Genomic DNA, 14,712 nt, shown 5'->3' with positions numbered 1-14,712 from the left:
TCATCAAACTATTTAATATTAATAATTTTCAAAAATTATTGTTATAATAAAATATTTTTAAATTAAAATTAATTAAAAAAAATTAATTTCAATAAATTTATTCCACTAATTATTTAATCTTAACCATAATTAATATATTTAAATTTAATAATATTTGTACAACAAATTTTTTTTTTTAAATTAATGGTACTTCATTAGGAAAAAATGATATAAGAAAAAATAATAAATAAGAACATTCTTTTTAACAAATGAAAATATAATTTGAATGATAATAATTCATTTAAATAAATTTATTCCTCTAATTAATTATTCTTAACATTATTATTATATAAAATTCAAAAAATATTTGTACAATGAAGTAATTTTTATATTAAAATAGTACTTCATTAGAAACAAAGGTTAAAAAGAAGTATTAAAGAGAAAATAATTAATAATTTAATTCCAATAATTATTCATCAAATTATTTAATCTATTAAATAATTACAATTTCAATAAATTTATTTCTCTAAATATCTGATATTAATAGTAATTATTATACTAAATTCTTAAAGTATTTGTACCTTAAAATATTACTAAATTATTAATTATAGTGCTTTATTAAGAAGAAATAATAAGGGAAAAGTTTTCTATATGATTATTTCATCAAACTTGTCCTTGAAAATAATTGTTATATTGAATTTTGATGAATTGCATAGTCAAATATTTTTAAATTCATTTAGTACATCATTAGAAAACCATTTAGAAGAAATATTGTAGATTAAAATTTCCTAAAGTAAACAAAAATATTGTAATAAAGATTTTTTTATCATTATAAAAGAATTAAGAAAAATATGAAGAAACCTAAAATAAATTACGTAAATATATGTTATATTGTTCACTATTTACATATGTATTTTGAACAAATAAAGTTATTATATTAAACCACATGTTAGTGACAGATAAAAATAAACCATTATAAAACAATAGTAAAACATATTAATATGAAACGAGTCTATTGTCACATAAACAAAAATATGCTAATAATAATAATAATAACAATTATTATTATTAAGATAAGATTTGTATTGTTTATTCTATTTATTCGTAATAAATGTTTGTTTATATAATAAAAATGAATCAAATTTTCAATTATAATAAAATGTTTTTATGATCATAAAAAATGAATAGGGGATTCACAGAAACCAAATTCTGTAGCTGCTAATTACAATAATTATGTACAATCTATTGTTACCCTTTATAATAATCAGTTGTACAAAATTACAAAGGTTTACCTATAATATAATAAAAAAAGAATAAAAATAACAACAATAACTATACCCATACGGTATGCTAATTATTCCTAATATTTTTTAAATCAAACAAAGTTGATCGTAGTAAAATATTTTTATTTCTAAAACCATTAAGTGGAACATTAAATGCAACGTAAAAATATAATTTTGGAACATAACCTGCATCTGGATAAAACTCATTTTAATTCTTTATACACACTGGTTGAAATAAATAAGGACTTTATAATTCTAATTTAGTAAGTAAATAATTATTTTTTATTAAGTGATTTTGCTCAGTTTAGATTTCTAAACAAACGTGTGTGGTATATCTTACGTTTATCGTTGCCATCTTAAACTGTACTGTTTTTGAACAATAAAAAACATTTGCATGAATAATATCATCGATAACAATCTTAGAATGAAAGTAAATAAAGCAACAGTATACTCAGTGTTTGTTACTGTTATTCTGGGAATGATTTGATAACTTGTCGTTAAATAAAATGGTTCGGGGCTCAATTTTAATTTGATCCTCAGAAGGGCAATTTTTGGAAACGTGGAGGAACTGATAACGGCTTAATGGGCTTAAGAATTCTGGTTTATTTTCTGAACAAAACCTTTTTAAAGAAATTATTTTGTCGCAACATGAACAAAGGAAGTTACTAATACTAGTTCAATCCACTATCTTATCTATAATCAACTACAAATGAACAAACATGACAAACTATTAGAAACAACATCTCATACATGTACAAAATACATTTCTTAAACAAAACTTTTCGTCGACAAAACTAAAATCCAATGACTCGACTCAGTTTAAACAGTTATTATCAAAAGCACACTCTCATTGCGGTTTTGCGATTACAGCTTATCAACACAAACGACAATCAGCTGTAACAAAAGTAGTCGCCTAACCGAACATGATTTTCGTCCCGTTTTATAATCAAGTTTCCGCCACATAATACCGCGGTAAATTAAATTATGAATTTTGGTCGTATGCTAATTGTACTGTTTAAAATGCACGGTTCAAACACAAATCACCTCGCCTTGACGAATAGTGCAAGTATTTCTTAACGGATACTCAAGGATCCAACGTGCTGTTTGTTTTACTTAGAAAATGGTTCAAAATACCACTCGCAGGAGTTAAAAAAAGTTTTTTGATGGAATTAAGGCTGTTTAAACGAGGAAATGATAAAAAAAAACACTTGTAGCAGTTGTAAAAACAGATTTTTGTAGCAATTAAAGCAAATAATATGTGTGTAATGTAGACACTAGCTATTGATCATTAGTTAAGTCAAAAAGAATTTAAGACAACACCTGTGAAGTTACTAGCTATTGAACATTATTTAAATCAAAAAAAAGGTTTAAAACAGTAAGTCTGTAATGTAGTTAGTAAGATTTTTTGTAGCAATTAAGGAAAATGATGTGTATAATATAGTTACTAGATTAACAGTGTTTTGGGACAATTAAGGCAAATAATAAGTCTGTAATGTAGTTAGTAAATAGTAAACACTATTTAACTTAGAAAAAAGTTCAAAACAACACTTGTAGCAGTTGTAAAAACAATCTTTTGTAGCAATTAAGGTAAAATAAAATATGTGTAATGTAGTTATTAGCATTAGACATTATTAATGTCAAAAAAGGCAAATAATAATTCTATAATGTAGTTGGTAAGTATTGAATACTGTTTACTGGAAAAGGTTCAAAACAATGCTTGTAGGAGTTGTAAAGAGTTTTTTATAACAATTAAGGTAAATAATATATGTGTAATACAGTTACTAACTATTGAACATTATTTAATGTCAAAAAAAGGTTTCAAACAACACTTGTATAAGTTTAAAAAACAGTTTTTTTGACAATCAAGGCAAAAGATAAGTCTGTAATGAATTTTCTAACTATTGAACACTGTTTAAATTATTAAAAGGTTTAAAACAACACTTGTAGAAGCAAAAAAAGTTTTTTTTATGACAATTAAGGCAAATAATAATTCTATAATGTAGTTGGTAAGTATTGAATACTGTTTAACTTAGAAAAAGGTTCAAAACAACGCTTGGAGGAGTTGTAAAAACAATTTTTTATAACAATTAAGGTAAATAATATATGTGTAATACAGTTACTAGCTATTGAACATTATTTAATGTCAAAAAAGGGTAAAAAACAACACTTGTATAAGACTAAAAAACAGTTTTTTTGACAATCAAAACAAAAGATAAGCCTGTAATGAAGTTGCTAACTATTGAACACTATTTAAATTAGGAAAAGGTTCAAAACAACACTTGTAGAAGTAATAAACAGAGTTTTTTTGTAGCAATTAAGGAAAATATAATGTTTATAATGCAGTTACTAACTATTGAACATTATTTAAGTCAAAAAAGGTTAAAAACAAAATTTATAGAGGTTCAAACAACAGTTTTTAGTAACAATTAAAGCAAATGATAATTCTGTAATGTAATTGGGAAATATTGAACATAGTTTAACTTAGAAAGAGGTTCAAAACCACACTTATAGAAGTTGTAAAACAGATTTTTTGTAGAAATTAAGACAAACGATATGTGTGTAATGTAGTTACTAGCTATTGAACTTTATTTAAGTCAAAAAGAGGTTTAAAAGAACACTTATAGAAGTTCAAAAAATAGAATTTTTATGACAATTAAGGCAAATAATAAGTCTGTAATGTAGTAAGTATTGAATACTGTTTAACTTAGAAAAAGGTTGAAAACAACACTTGTAGGAGTTGTAGAAATAGTTTTTTGTATCAATGAAGGCAAATAATAACTGTGTAATGTAGTTACTAGCTATTTAAGTTAAAAAAGGTGTAAAACAACACTCGTAGAAGTGTTCAAAAAACAGCTTTTTGTGACAATTAACGCAAATGATAAGTCTGTAATGTAGTTACTAACTATTGAACACTGTTTAATTTAGGAAAAAGTTCAAAACAACACTTGAAGAAGTTGTAAAAATAGTTTTTTTTAGTAATTAAGACAAATATTATGTACGTAATGTAGTTATTAGCTATTGAATACTCGATAAATTAGAAAAAGGTTGGAAGCAACACTTGTTGAAGTTGAAAAAACAGTTTTTTGTAACACTCAAATTGATAAAATCTGTAATATAGTTTCTAGATACAGAACGTTAGGAAAAGGTTCAAAATAACAGTTGTAGGAGTAGCAAAAATAGTTTTTTGTAGTAATTAATAATATTATGAGTTGCTAGGTACTTAACATTGTTTGAGGTAGTATACTGTTCAAAACAAAACAAGCAAATGATAAGTGTATTACGTTGTTACACTGTTTAGTTAGGATATGTTCCGAAAATGTTCCAATCGACATTTACCTCGCACTTTGGTGCAAATCTTGGTCGAAAACCCTCGCGTACAGCTGCAGAAGCCTTATGCACGTCAGACTGATCCCCTGCCAAGGATACAGATCCTTCTCCTTAAGATTGTTCGCGATCATCACTGCACCAGTTACGCACACACACCACAATCAAAAACTGCACTTGGCCAGCCCGTCCGGGGCGGCTTTATACCTGCGAACCGGCAAACAACCCCCTAATCGACGTGCGGGACGACGTCGAAAACATCGCCGGCCCGATCGGCGGCCAGGACGAGCGCTTCGCAGGACGATTGTTTGTAAACAAACGTTTCAAATTTGCCGCTCGGAGCTCGCGTGCCGTTTGACAGCGGTCGGGCGCGTAATGCGAAGATAATGGTTGGCCGCGGATTCCGTGCGACGAGCGGGGCTTGCGCGTCGCTCCTCCGATCCGCGAAATGCAGAAACCGCGGCGCTAACGCGTCGCCGGAGGACGAAATGCGGTGCGGCGGCGGCGGCGGCGGCGGCGATTTGTCGTTGCGATCGACAAAAAATTTTGTTCGACTCGTTTTACCATTCATTCATGTTACCGGGTTCGTAAACGTTTGGTGCGTCGCATATTTCGGGACGGTGTGGGTATGTTTTATAATTCAGCGTGCCCCCGCTTTCACGATACGGTTTTTGTTTGGGACGTGTGTGATTAGTGAGGTATATTACTAAAAATAACGGCGTGCGGTTGAATAAAAAATCTAAATATATCGGTCATTTTTTTTTTTTTTTTTTTTTTGGAAATTGTTTTCGACATTTTTACGACCAGGAAATTTATCTTGCGACTATTGTTAAGTCGTTATTGTGATATTTTTCTGAGGCTTATAAGTTATACATATTCCCGATATGAATGTTAATTATCAGAATAATAAAATTGTAATTATTTTTAATGTAAACATATAATAAACAATAATATAATATCTAAAATGTTAAAAATTATTCAATTTCTAAAAACTCTTAAATATAAAAAATTATCTTAATTAAATGTCAAAAAATATTATAAATACTGGGGACAAGTAAATATTTAGAAAACTTAATATTTCCTCTTAGAATTAAAATAAAATTATTTATCTAATTTAAGTCTTAAAATTTATACAAATTTACAAAATTTTTGAAGATCATATTTCTGTTTTTTTTCTAATATAAATGAAATGTAAGTTATATAAATTATAAATATTTTTGATTAACTGAATTCAAAATAATAATAATAATAATAAAATATGATATATAAATATTTAAGAAATAAATTTTAACAATTAATATTTTAATTTCAAATATCAAAAAATATAATAAATACAAGAGACAAATTTACAAAATTTTTGAAGATCGTAATCCAATTTTTTTAATATACATGAAATGTAAGTTTCTAATTATAAATAATATTTATGACTAACTTAGTTAAAAAAAATATAATAAATAAATTTTAGTAAAATTATATATTTAAATTAAATATTAAAATGCAATAAAAAACAATAATAATGAATTAATCAAGCAGTAGAATAATAAATTAAACAAATTGAAAATAATGAAAAATTAAATTGAATAATTTCAATAAATATGAGTACAACAGATATATTTTTTTAATTTCTAAAAATTTTTAAATAACTTAATCAAATGACAAAAAATTTAATAAATACAAGAGACAAATTTACAAAATTTTTGAAGATTATATTCCAATTTTTTTTTAAATATAAATGAAATTTAAGTTACTAATTAAAATTAATATTTTTGACTAACTTAATTCCAAAAAAAGATACAATATATAAAAATATAATAAATCAATTTTAGTTTATTTCTAAAAACTATAAAATAAAAAAAATTACTTAATTATATATCAAAATGCAATAAAAAACAATAATAATGGATTAATTAAACAATAAAATGATAAATTAAACAAATTAAAAATAATTTGAAATTAAATTGAATAATTTTAATAAATATGAGTACAATAGATATATTTTTTAAATTATATTATTTCATATTTTATTAAATTTATTCATGTTTTCCTTACCTATTTTTATAAAATATTCTTAGAAATGTATTAATAAAAAATATCAAAATTGCTCTAGAATATTACAAAATTGTTAAATAATTGATAAAAAGTATTATATTAACATCAGTCTACTTTATTTTTCAGTTTTTAAAATTTTTAAAAATTAAATGACATTTTTATAAAAATACTTTTTATATATATAATTATATATTTAATATTTATTTATTATTTTATTTTATTATGAAAAATTTTTTAAATAAAATAAAATTATAATAATTTTAGTATTTTAATAAAAAAAAACTATAAAATATAAAAATTCATCTAATATTAATGAAATTATCAAGTATAAAAATTACAGTTTAATTCTTTATAAATTAGTATAAAACCATAATTTTGAACAGAATTTGAAAATTAGAATTCAAATTTTTAAAAATAAACAATTAAATTATGAAAATTTGATTTAAATATTAGAAAAATTTAAAATAACGGATAAAATATATAATTAATCATATCTTAAAAAAAAGTTACATTTCGATTTCTAAAATTTTTGAAGATAAAATTATATTAAAAATTAAATATAATATTTAAATATTAGAAAATTTAAAATAATAGATAAATATAGATTAATTCCTGTTTTGCAACTATCGTTATGTCCTTATTGTGATACTTTTCTGCATTTCATAAATTATACATTTTCCCGAGATAATGGTATTCATTACGGACTAGTTTTATATTTATCATCATCGAGAATAATGCTGTCATTATGTGCAAGCTAATTTAGATAAAAATATTCTTGTATTTTAATTGCAAGAACTATTAATTACTAATTGCAATTTATAAAAAGATCCTATTAATGCAAGACCATTGATTTAATTACATTTTAATTACGAAAATATATAATTTTTATAAAATAAAAATAAAGTATAATTTTTTTATGAAATATATACATATGTTAATGTAAATTGTTACTAAAAATAAATTAATAATGAACAATAAAATAAATAATTTCAATAAATAAATGAATTGTGTATCACATATTTATTCATATTTTCAACTGACAGTTTGAATAAAAAAGTATATATTTAAGTTTTAAAAATTACAAAATTTTTTATATAAAAAAAATAAATTTCTAATTATAAAAAATATTGTTATCTGTTTTAATTTTATAAACTATTAATTATAAAAAATTAACTCAAATTAATTCATAATCAAAATGTAATAAAAAACAATATTAATGGACTAATCAAGTATTAAAATATATTATTAATTCACACTATAAATTATGTTTATTATTTTTCGAAACTTTCATATAAAAAGTATGAATAAAAAAAATGATCAAAATTAAATTATTAAATTTTTAAAATTATTATTATTATTGAAATATTTGTACTTTAAAATCTCTAAATAAATTTTAATATGATACAAATATAATAAAATTTTGACTAATGGAAATTCTGTGAAACAGATTAGAATTTATTTGCAATGATAATATCATAAAAACAACACATAGAAAACAATCTTGAGTAATCTTCTGTAATACTATTAATATTAGGATTATTTATTAGAGTTTTAATGTTAATATTTAATTAAATAACCATAGACAGGAATTTTTCTGTATGGAATTGCCATTAAATTTGATGAAATGATGAAACATTCCTTTATAAAATAATAAATTAGAATCAAATCAATGTTTGTAAAATATATTTATGTAACAAAAATGCCTTAAAAAGTTTTCCATAAAAGATGTTAATAAAATTTATATTTCAATTTAACACACTCTTCAACATAAAAATTAGGCGCAATTTCCAATTATAAAATATACAAAAAATCATCAAACTTTTCACACAGACATCAAAGCGTTCTGATAATCGAAAACATTTCAATTCGCGGTGTAAATATTTCATCGGTTTTGTCCAGTAAATTGGAAAAAGTCCAGAAAAAACGCCAAGATATATTTAGTGAAAGGCGCCGATTTGTCAAAATCACGCGGAGGAAAAGGTATTTTATTTTTCCGAAATAAAAAACAAACGGCGAAGGGTAATGGAGACGACTGGATGGATTGGCGTGTCGTTGGGCGCATTTAAAAATATCCAGGCCGTGGAAATTCCGGAGATTTATGCGAAATTTCGACAGCGAACGCGTTGACGAGTTTTCTGCATACTGCCATCTAAATCGGTGGATCTTTCCGAAAATAAAATAAAATAAAATAAAAGTGAAAACGACTCGACATTATTCACACGAGACACTAGCATTTCCTATCGAAATATTTTATGCGTTCTAAATGGCTTTTTACACAAGGCAGACACTGCAATTAAAGTGATTACATGTTTTATCGTGTACCACACTAATTATATTTATAAAAGCAAACATTAAAGTAAATTAAGCGACAAATGCAAATATAATATAAATAAATGGGAAAATTGTTCACTCGACTCATTGTTTAGTCAAAAAATAAAACGCTATTCCATTAAAACCGTCGTAAAGTCCGACGTAAAGCTTCAATTTCAAAATATACAAAAGCTTATTTGACGAGGTACCAACAAATCAATTTCACTAGTTTACATAAAAAAAATACTGAAACTTTTTTTTATGTATATTTTTATGTTTATTTTTTAAAGTAAGTAAGAAAAACAGTCTAAATTTCAGTTACTTACTTTTGCAGAAATTTCCAACTTTTGACAAAACTATTACTTTGTTGTAATCTTTTCAAAATATAATTGTGGGATGTTTTGAATAGACATACCTCCTTATGCATTAATAATGAAATACTGATCTCAACATGTTAATAATTATTTTGTTAGTAATTTATAATATTATCACAGTAATAACATGTGAAGATTTTTTGCTGTATTTACTTTAATTTTTGGCATAAATTGTTTAAAAACATTTGACATTTTTTGTCCACGTTTTCACTATTTTAGTGAATATTATTTTTAAATTTTATATTATTTATTAATACACAAATAAATAATATATATAAAATCTAAAAAAATTGGTTTAAACATTTATAAATTGTTTTCACATAAATAAATTTTAATTTTAATAAATATTTGAATTATTTAATAAAAAAATATATTATAAATTATTTTTTTACTTATTTTTAATTTATATATTAATACACAAATAAATAATATATGAATAAAAATATATTATATAATTTATTGTAATAATTTAATTTATGCGCAACAATTTTTATATTAATATATAATATAATACATAAATTTTACAGAATTTGGAAATTAAATAAAATACATCACTAAAATCTAAAAAAATTGGTTTAAACATTTATAATTTCTTTTCACATAAATAAATTTTAATTTTAATAAACATTTGAATTATTTAATAAAAAAATATATTATAAATTATTTTTTTACTTATTTTTAATTTTTATATTAATATATAAAAAATATAAATTTTTTAAAATCTATGAATCAAATAAAATAAATAATGAATAATTATATAATTTATTTTTACTTATTTTTAATGCTTTTGTATAAATATATAACTATATTCCATTATTATGCATGTTAATAATTTATAATTTCCTTATTGTTAAATGAAAAATATTCAATATTTTATAATTATTTTTAATTTTTATATTAATATGTAAAATTTTAAATTTTATAGTCTGTGAATTAAATAAAATATAATATAAATAAATTCTATAAAAAGGTTTACAATTTAATAATTTCTAATTTATGGATAATAAATTTAGAATATTTATTTAATATTGAAAATTATTATTATTATTATTATTATTAATTACCTTTAATTTTAAAATTAAAATATAAAAATCTAAAGTTTACAAAATTTATTAATTAAATAAAATAAATCACTAGAAAAAATGCATGAAAATTTAAATTTATATTTAATATGGAAATTTATAATTTTCTTTCCCAAAAATAAATTAAAATTTTAATAAAAATTTGCATTATTTAATTTAAAAAAAATTAATATATAATTTATTTTATTTTCTTACGTTTATTATTTATATTATTTATTCTTCAATATACAGATACTCAATATATAAACAAAAATTCAAAATATATTATTATTTTTAATTATAATTTAACAATTTAATTAATTATAAATTCATAGATATAAAAAGTCATAATTTATTCATGATTAAAAAATAAATAAATTAATTATAATTAATTTGATGCATAAAAATTTTACAGAACTTGTAAATGAAATAACTAAAATCCATAAAAAGTGAGTTTAAAAAATTATATAATTTCTAATCTATGAATAATAAACTTAATTTTTGAATTTATTATGGAAAATTATAATTTCCATTCTAAATATATAAAAAATATAATTTAATTTATTTTTAAATATAATAATTTTATTTATACATGAAAATATAAAAAAATCATAATATATTTTTAATATATGTGAAAATTAACTAAAATTATGTATATCAAATAAAGAAATAATTTTTATTTATTTTTTTTTTTTCTAAATTTCCCAATTTTTAATTACCCCAATTTTATGTTACACTTTAAATATAAAATATTTAAAATGTAAAATTAATTAAATTCTATTTTTAAAATTAAAGTATAGTATGGTACAATTATTTATATTTATTTACACCAATACTAAGATTAGAATATGCTCATAATTAATTTGTATTTCTTTTATTATGATTATTGTATTGTGATTGACATGTTTTGTTGAATATATTTTAATTTTTGGCATAAATAGTTTGTAAACAAACTAAATTGTTTCTTGTCTGTGATCTGTCTACTTATTGATCCATATTACCTACCTAAACCCAAAAATAACAGTTTCAGCCGAAGAAATGAGTAAACCAGTGTTAATATTGGGTCACAAAAATAAATGTGTTGTGATTAATCAAACAGGTGTTGCAGAATTTTAAATTAACTCCAATATAAACTTGTTAACGGATTTTTGTCTACAGCAAGGAAATTAATTATACCAGATCAATTTAACAGATATCAAAGGTTATTGGTTATTACAACCGATAACAGATTTATGGCTGTAACATTAACGACATAAAACTATAACAACCATTAAGCAGCAACATTAAAGTCTTATGGCACAAACTAATCAAGTCTTTTTATGTTCCGTATGTAGTGCAAATAAATTCTCGCTTCCATTACTTAAGGATTCGGTTTACGCCGCCGAATGATTTACATACAATGGATGCACGGCGAAAGAGGAAATCTCGAAAGCTCGAATGTAATATGGCTTCGTCATCTCGTCCAAAATTAAAAGTGATAAAACACACTCGCCCACAAATCCTAGCAGGTTAAGATGTTTGCCGACCGGATAAATTAACGGCTGCGACGCAAATTTTAATTAAAAATGTCACATGGGGGACCCGAATTAAACGATCACCCTTTAATTTGTTCAATTAGTTTTCGGTCGGAGACGATGTCCTTTCGATCCGGCCTCATCAACTGTTATTTGAACTACAGCAATTCGGAGTGGCTCCGACATTTTTTGGTACAACTGGAGATTTAATTGACTGATTTGGCTAAACATGCATTTAAATTAAAGATAAATGAACATTCTATAACTTTTATTTATGTAGTTTCGACATTAGTCCAGTAGTTTAGATGCCAGCAATTTTAATAACTTATTAAAATCGTTTTTTTGAGCATCAAACTCTAGCACTTGAACTACTGGACCAATATTAACACTATTATTTATATAGTGTTCAATAATGTTCATTTATATTTAATATAAATGCTTGTTTAGCCAAATCGGTCAGTTAGACCTCGAGTTATTCTCAAAAGTGTGGAACACTTAAAATTTAAGAAATAATATACCTACCATTTAAATTAAAAAAATTCATTATTGATAGGTGCGTTAATTTCTTGAAACTGTTATTAGGTACTCAAGAAAGTTACTACGTTTATTAAACTTAAAAATAAAATACAAAAATCTCAACTTAAACAAAACTTTGGGGTTCTAGAAGTGACGAAGACGTTGAAGGGGTTTTGTCATCATTTTAGAAAGGTGTAGAAAGTTGTCAAAATGTTTGAAAAAGTGATGATCAGTTAGCGAAAGATTTGATGAGTAAAGCGGATGAGGCAGACCATACTGTTCCGAGAAATTAAAGCATAACATAGTGATTTTTTTATGGAAGCATTTCGGAGTGGCTCCGACATTTTTTGGTACAACTATAGATTTAATTGACTGATTTGGCAAAACAAGCATTCAAATTAAAGATAAATGAACATTCTATAACTTTTATTTATGTAGTTTCGACATTAGTCCAGTAGTTCAGATGGCAGCGATTTTAACAACTTATTAAAATCGTTTTTTTGAACAACAAACGCTAGCACTTGTACTACTGGACCAATATCAGTTGAAAATTTGTACACCAGATGGTAATCGATTGTTGATTACAAAAATAATTATATTATTGATTAAAAATAAATACTTATACTTATTAAAATTTAATTTAATGTAAGAAAGCGGGTCCCCCTAATAATTAATTTCTTCGGGTATTAGCGGTTGCATAATTCGGAGATTATTTAGTCTACATTTAGAGTTTAAAATGAATAATTGGCTCGAAACACGACGAAAAATGAGCGGAATCGTTGATTAATTGCGCCAACATGCGAACAAGTCCCGTAAAATAATTCTCGAGCCACTCGACCCGTCTGGCATGGATATTATCAAGGCAGAAAAACGTCCAATAAATCATGTGTCACTGTGCTGTTGTTTGCTTCAGTATTTTAATTAATCTGGCGATTGTTTATTTACAGTCTTGTAAATATTAGAAATCCAAACAAAAATTGCTATTGTCTGCGTGTGTGTGTGTGTGTGTGTGTGAGCGGCAGAAGGAGCTGTTGCGGGAGTAATTAGGAAGATTGCGACATTAATTTGAGTCGTGGTGTTGCGTTTCACGCCTCGAAATTGTTAGATTGTTTCGTATAATGTGCGTTTGTGTTTGTTTATGAAACCATAAAGCGGGCGCTGAAAGAAATCGCTTGCAATTAGTGACCAGCAGTTGATATATGTAACATAAATCGGACATGGAAACTCAATTAATTTACTGTATAAACAGCAAGTTAAAAATCGTTCAGATTAGCTTCATTGATTTAGATGTATAAATAATTTTATACTTAATCCAAGTTTACAAATTAACAGGCTGGGTAATATGAGAGATTCAAAAACTAATAACTTAAAATCCATAAATTGTTGTTCCTAAACTATCGTACCTTTTTAAAAAGACAAAACTATATATATATATATATATATATATATATATATATATATATATACATATATATAAATTTTTTTTTTCGTTAAAATTAATGTAAAACTTTGTGTAATGTTAAAATGGTTGCAAAATTTTAATCTTAAAATTTATAAAAATATTTAAAATATATTATAATATTATTATATTATTGTTATTATTAATTATTTAATTATATAATTATTATATAAAATTTAAAAATATTAAAAAATTAAAAATAGTCATAGAAATATTTAAATTTTCTTAAAAATATTAAAAATTTATAAAAATCTTTAAAATAAATTAAATATGGGATGTATGAGAAGATGGATCATTGTTAAAAATTAAAAAAAGAATAAAATATTGCAGCTGTTTAAAAATTTTGACATATGTGATTAGTTATCTAGAAATTCTGAAACACTGAAAATCCTGCCTATTTTAATACATAATTTGAGAATATAAAATATTTTAATATTATAAATTGTTACAAAATTTTAACAATATTAAAAAATAAAAAATAGTAACACCAATATTTAAATTTTGTTAATATTATCAAAAATTGCTAAAAATACATTATTAATAATATTTAAATTTTGTGACTTTTATTTAAAAATAATTTATAAACATTTAAAATGTTGAAAAAATGTTTATCAACAAAATGAACTTTTTAAAAATTTTGACATATATCTAGAAAATCTGAAACACTGAAAATCTTGTCTATTTAAATTACCTAAATTAAATTATGAAAAACTGAAAATATAGATTACTTATTAAAATTACTGTAAAATTTTATTAATATTAAAAAGTGAAATTTAGGCACAGTATTATTAAACTTAAACTTTCTTAAAAATATTAAAATATTTTTAATTTTTTTTTAAAATA

General features: G+C 23.2%; 1 protein-coding gene across 3 annotated transcripts in view; it reads right to left on the bottom strand.

The window, feature by feature from the left end:
* LOC109602828 (four and a half LIM domains protein 2) overlaps window positions 1–14,712 on the bottom strand; it is a 126,186-nt gene that overhangs the window by 76,108 nt on the left and 35,366 nt on the right. The window contains exon 1 of one of the 3 annotated variants that reach the window (XM_049966734.1): window positions 4,599–4,897. The exons of the other annotated variants lie outside the window; for them this stretch is intronic. Within the exon in view, the coding sequence (XP_049822691.1) occupies window positions 4,599–4,720 (122 nt within the window). The 5' untranslated portion in view covers window positions 4,721–4,897. Of the gene's footprint in view, window positions 1–4,598; window positions 4,898–14,712 lie in introns of those variants that run through there. 3 annotated transcript variants of the gene reach the window in all.

The sequence above is a fragment of the Aethina tumida genome, chromosome 4 (genome assembly GCF_024364675.1).
Source record: "Aethina tumida isolate Nest 87 chromosome 4, icAetTumi1.1, whole genome shotgun sequence".
Classification (NCBI taxonomy): domain Eukaryota; kingdom Metazoa; phylum Arthropoda; class Insecta; order Coleoptera; family Nitidulidae; genus Aethina; species Aethina tumida.
Note: the sequence above shows the minus strand (reverse complement) of the source record. Positions and strands in the feature narration are given on the sequence as shown.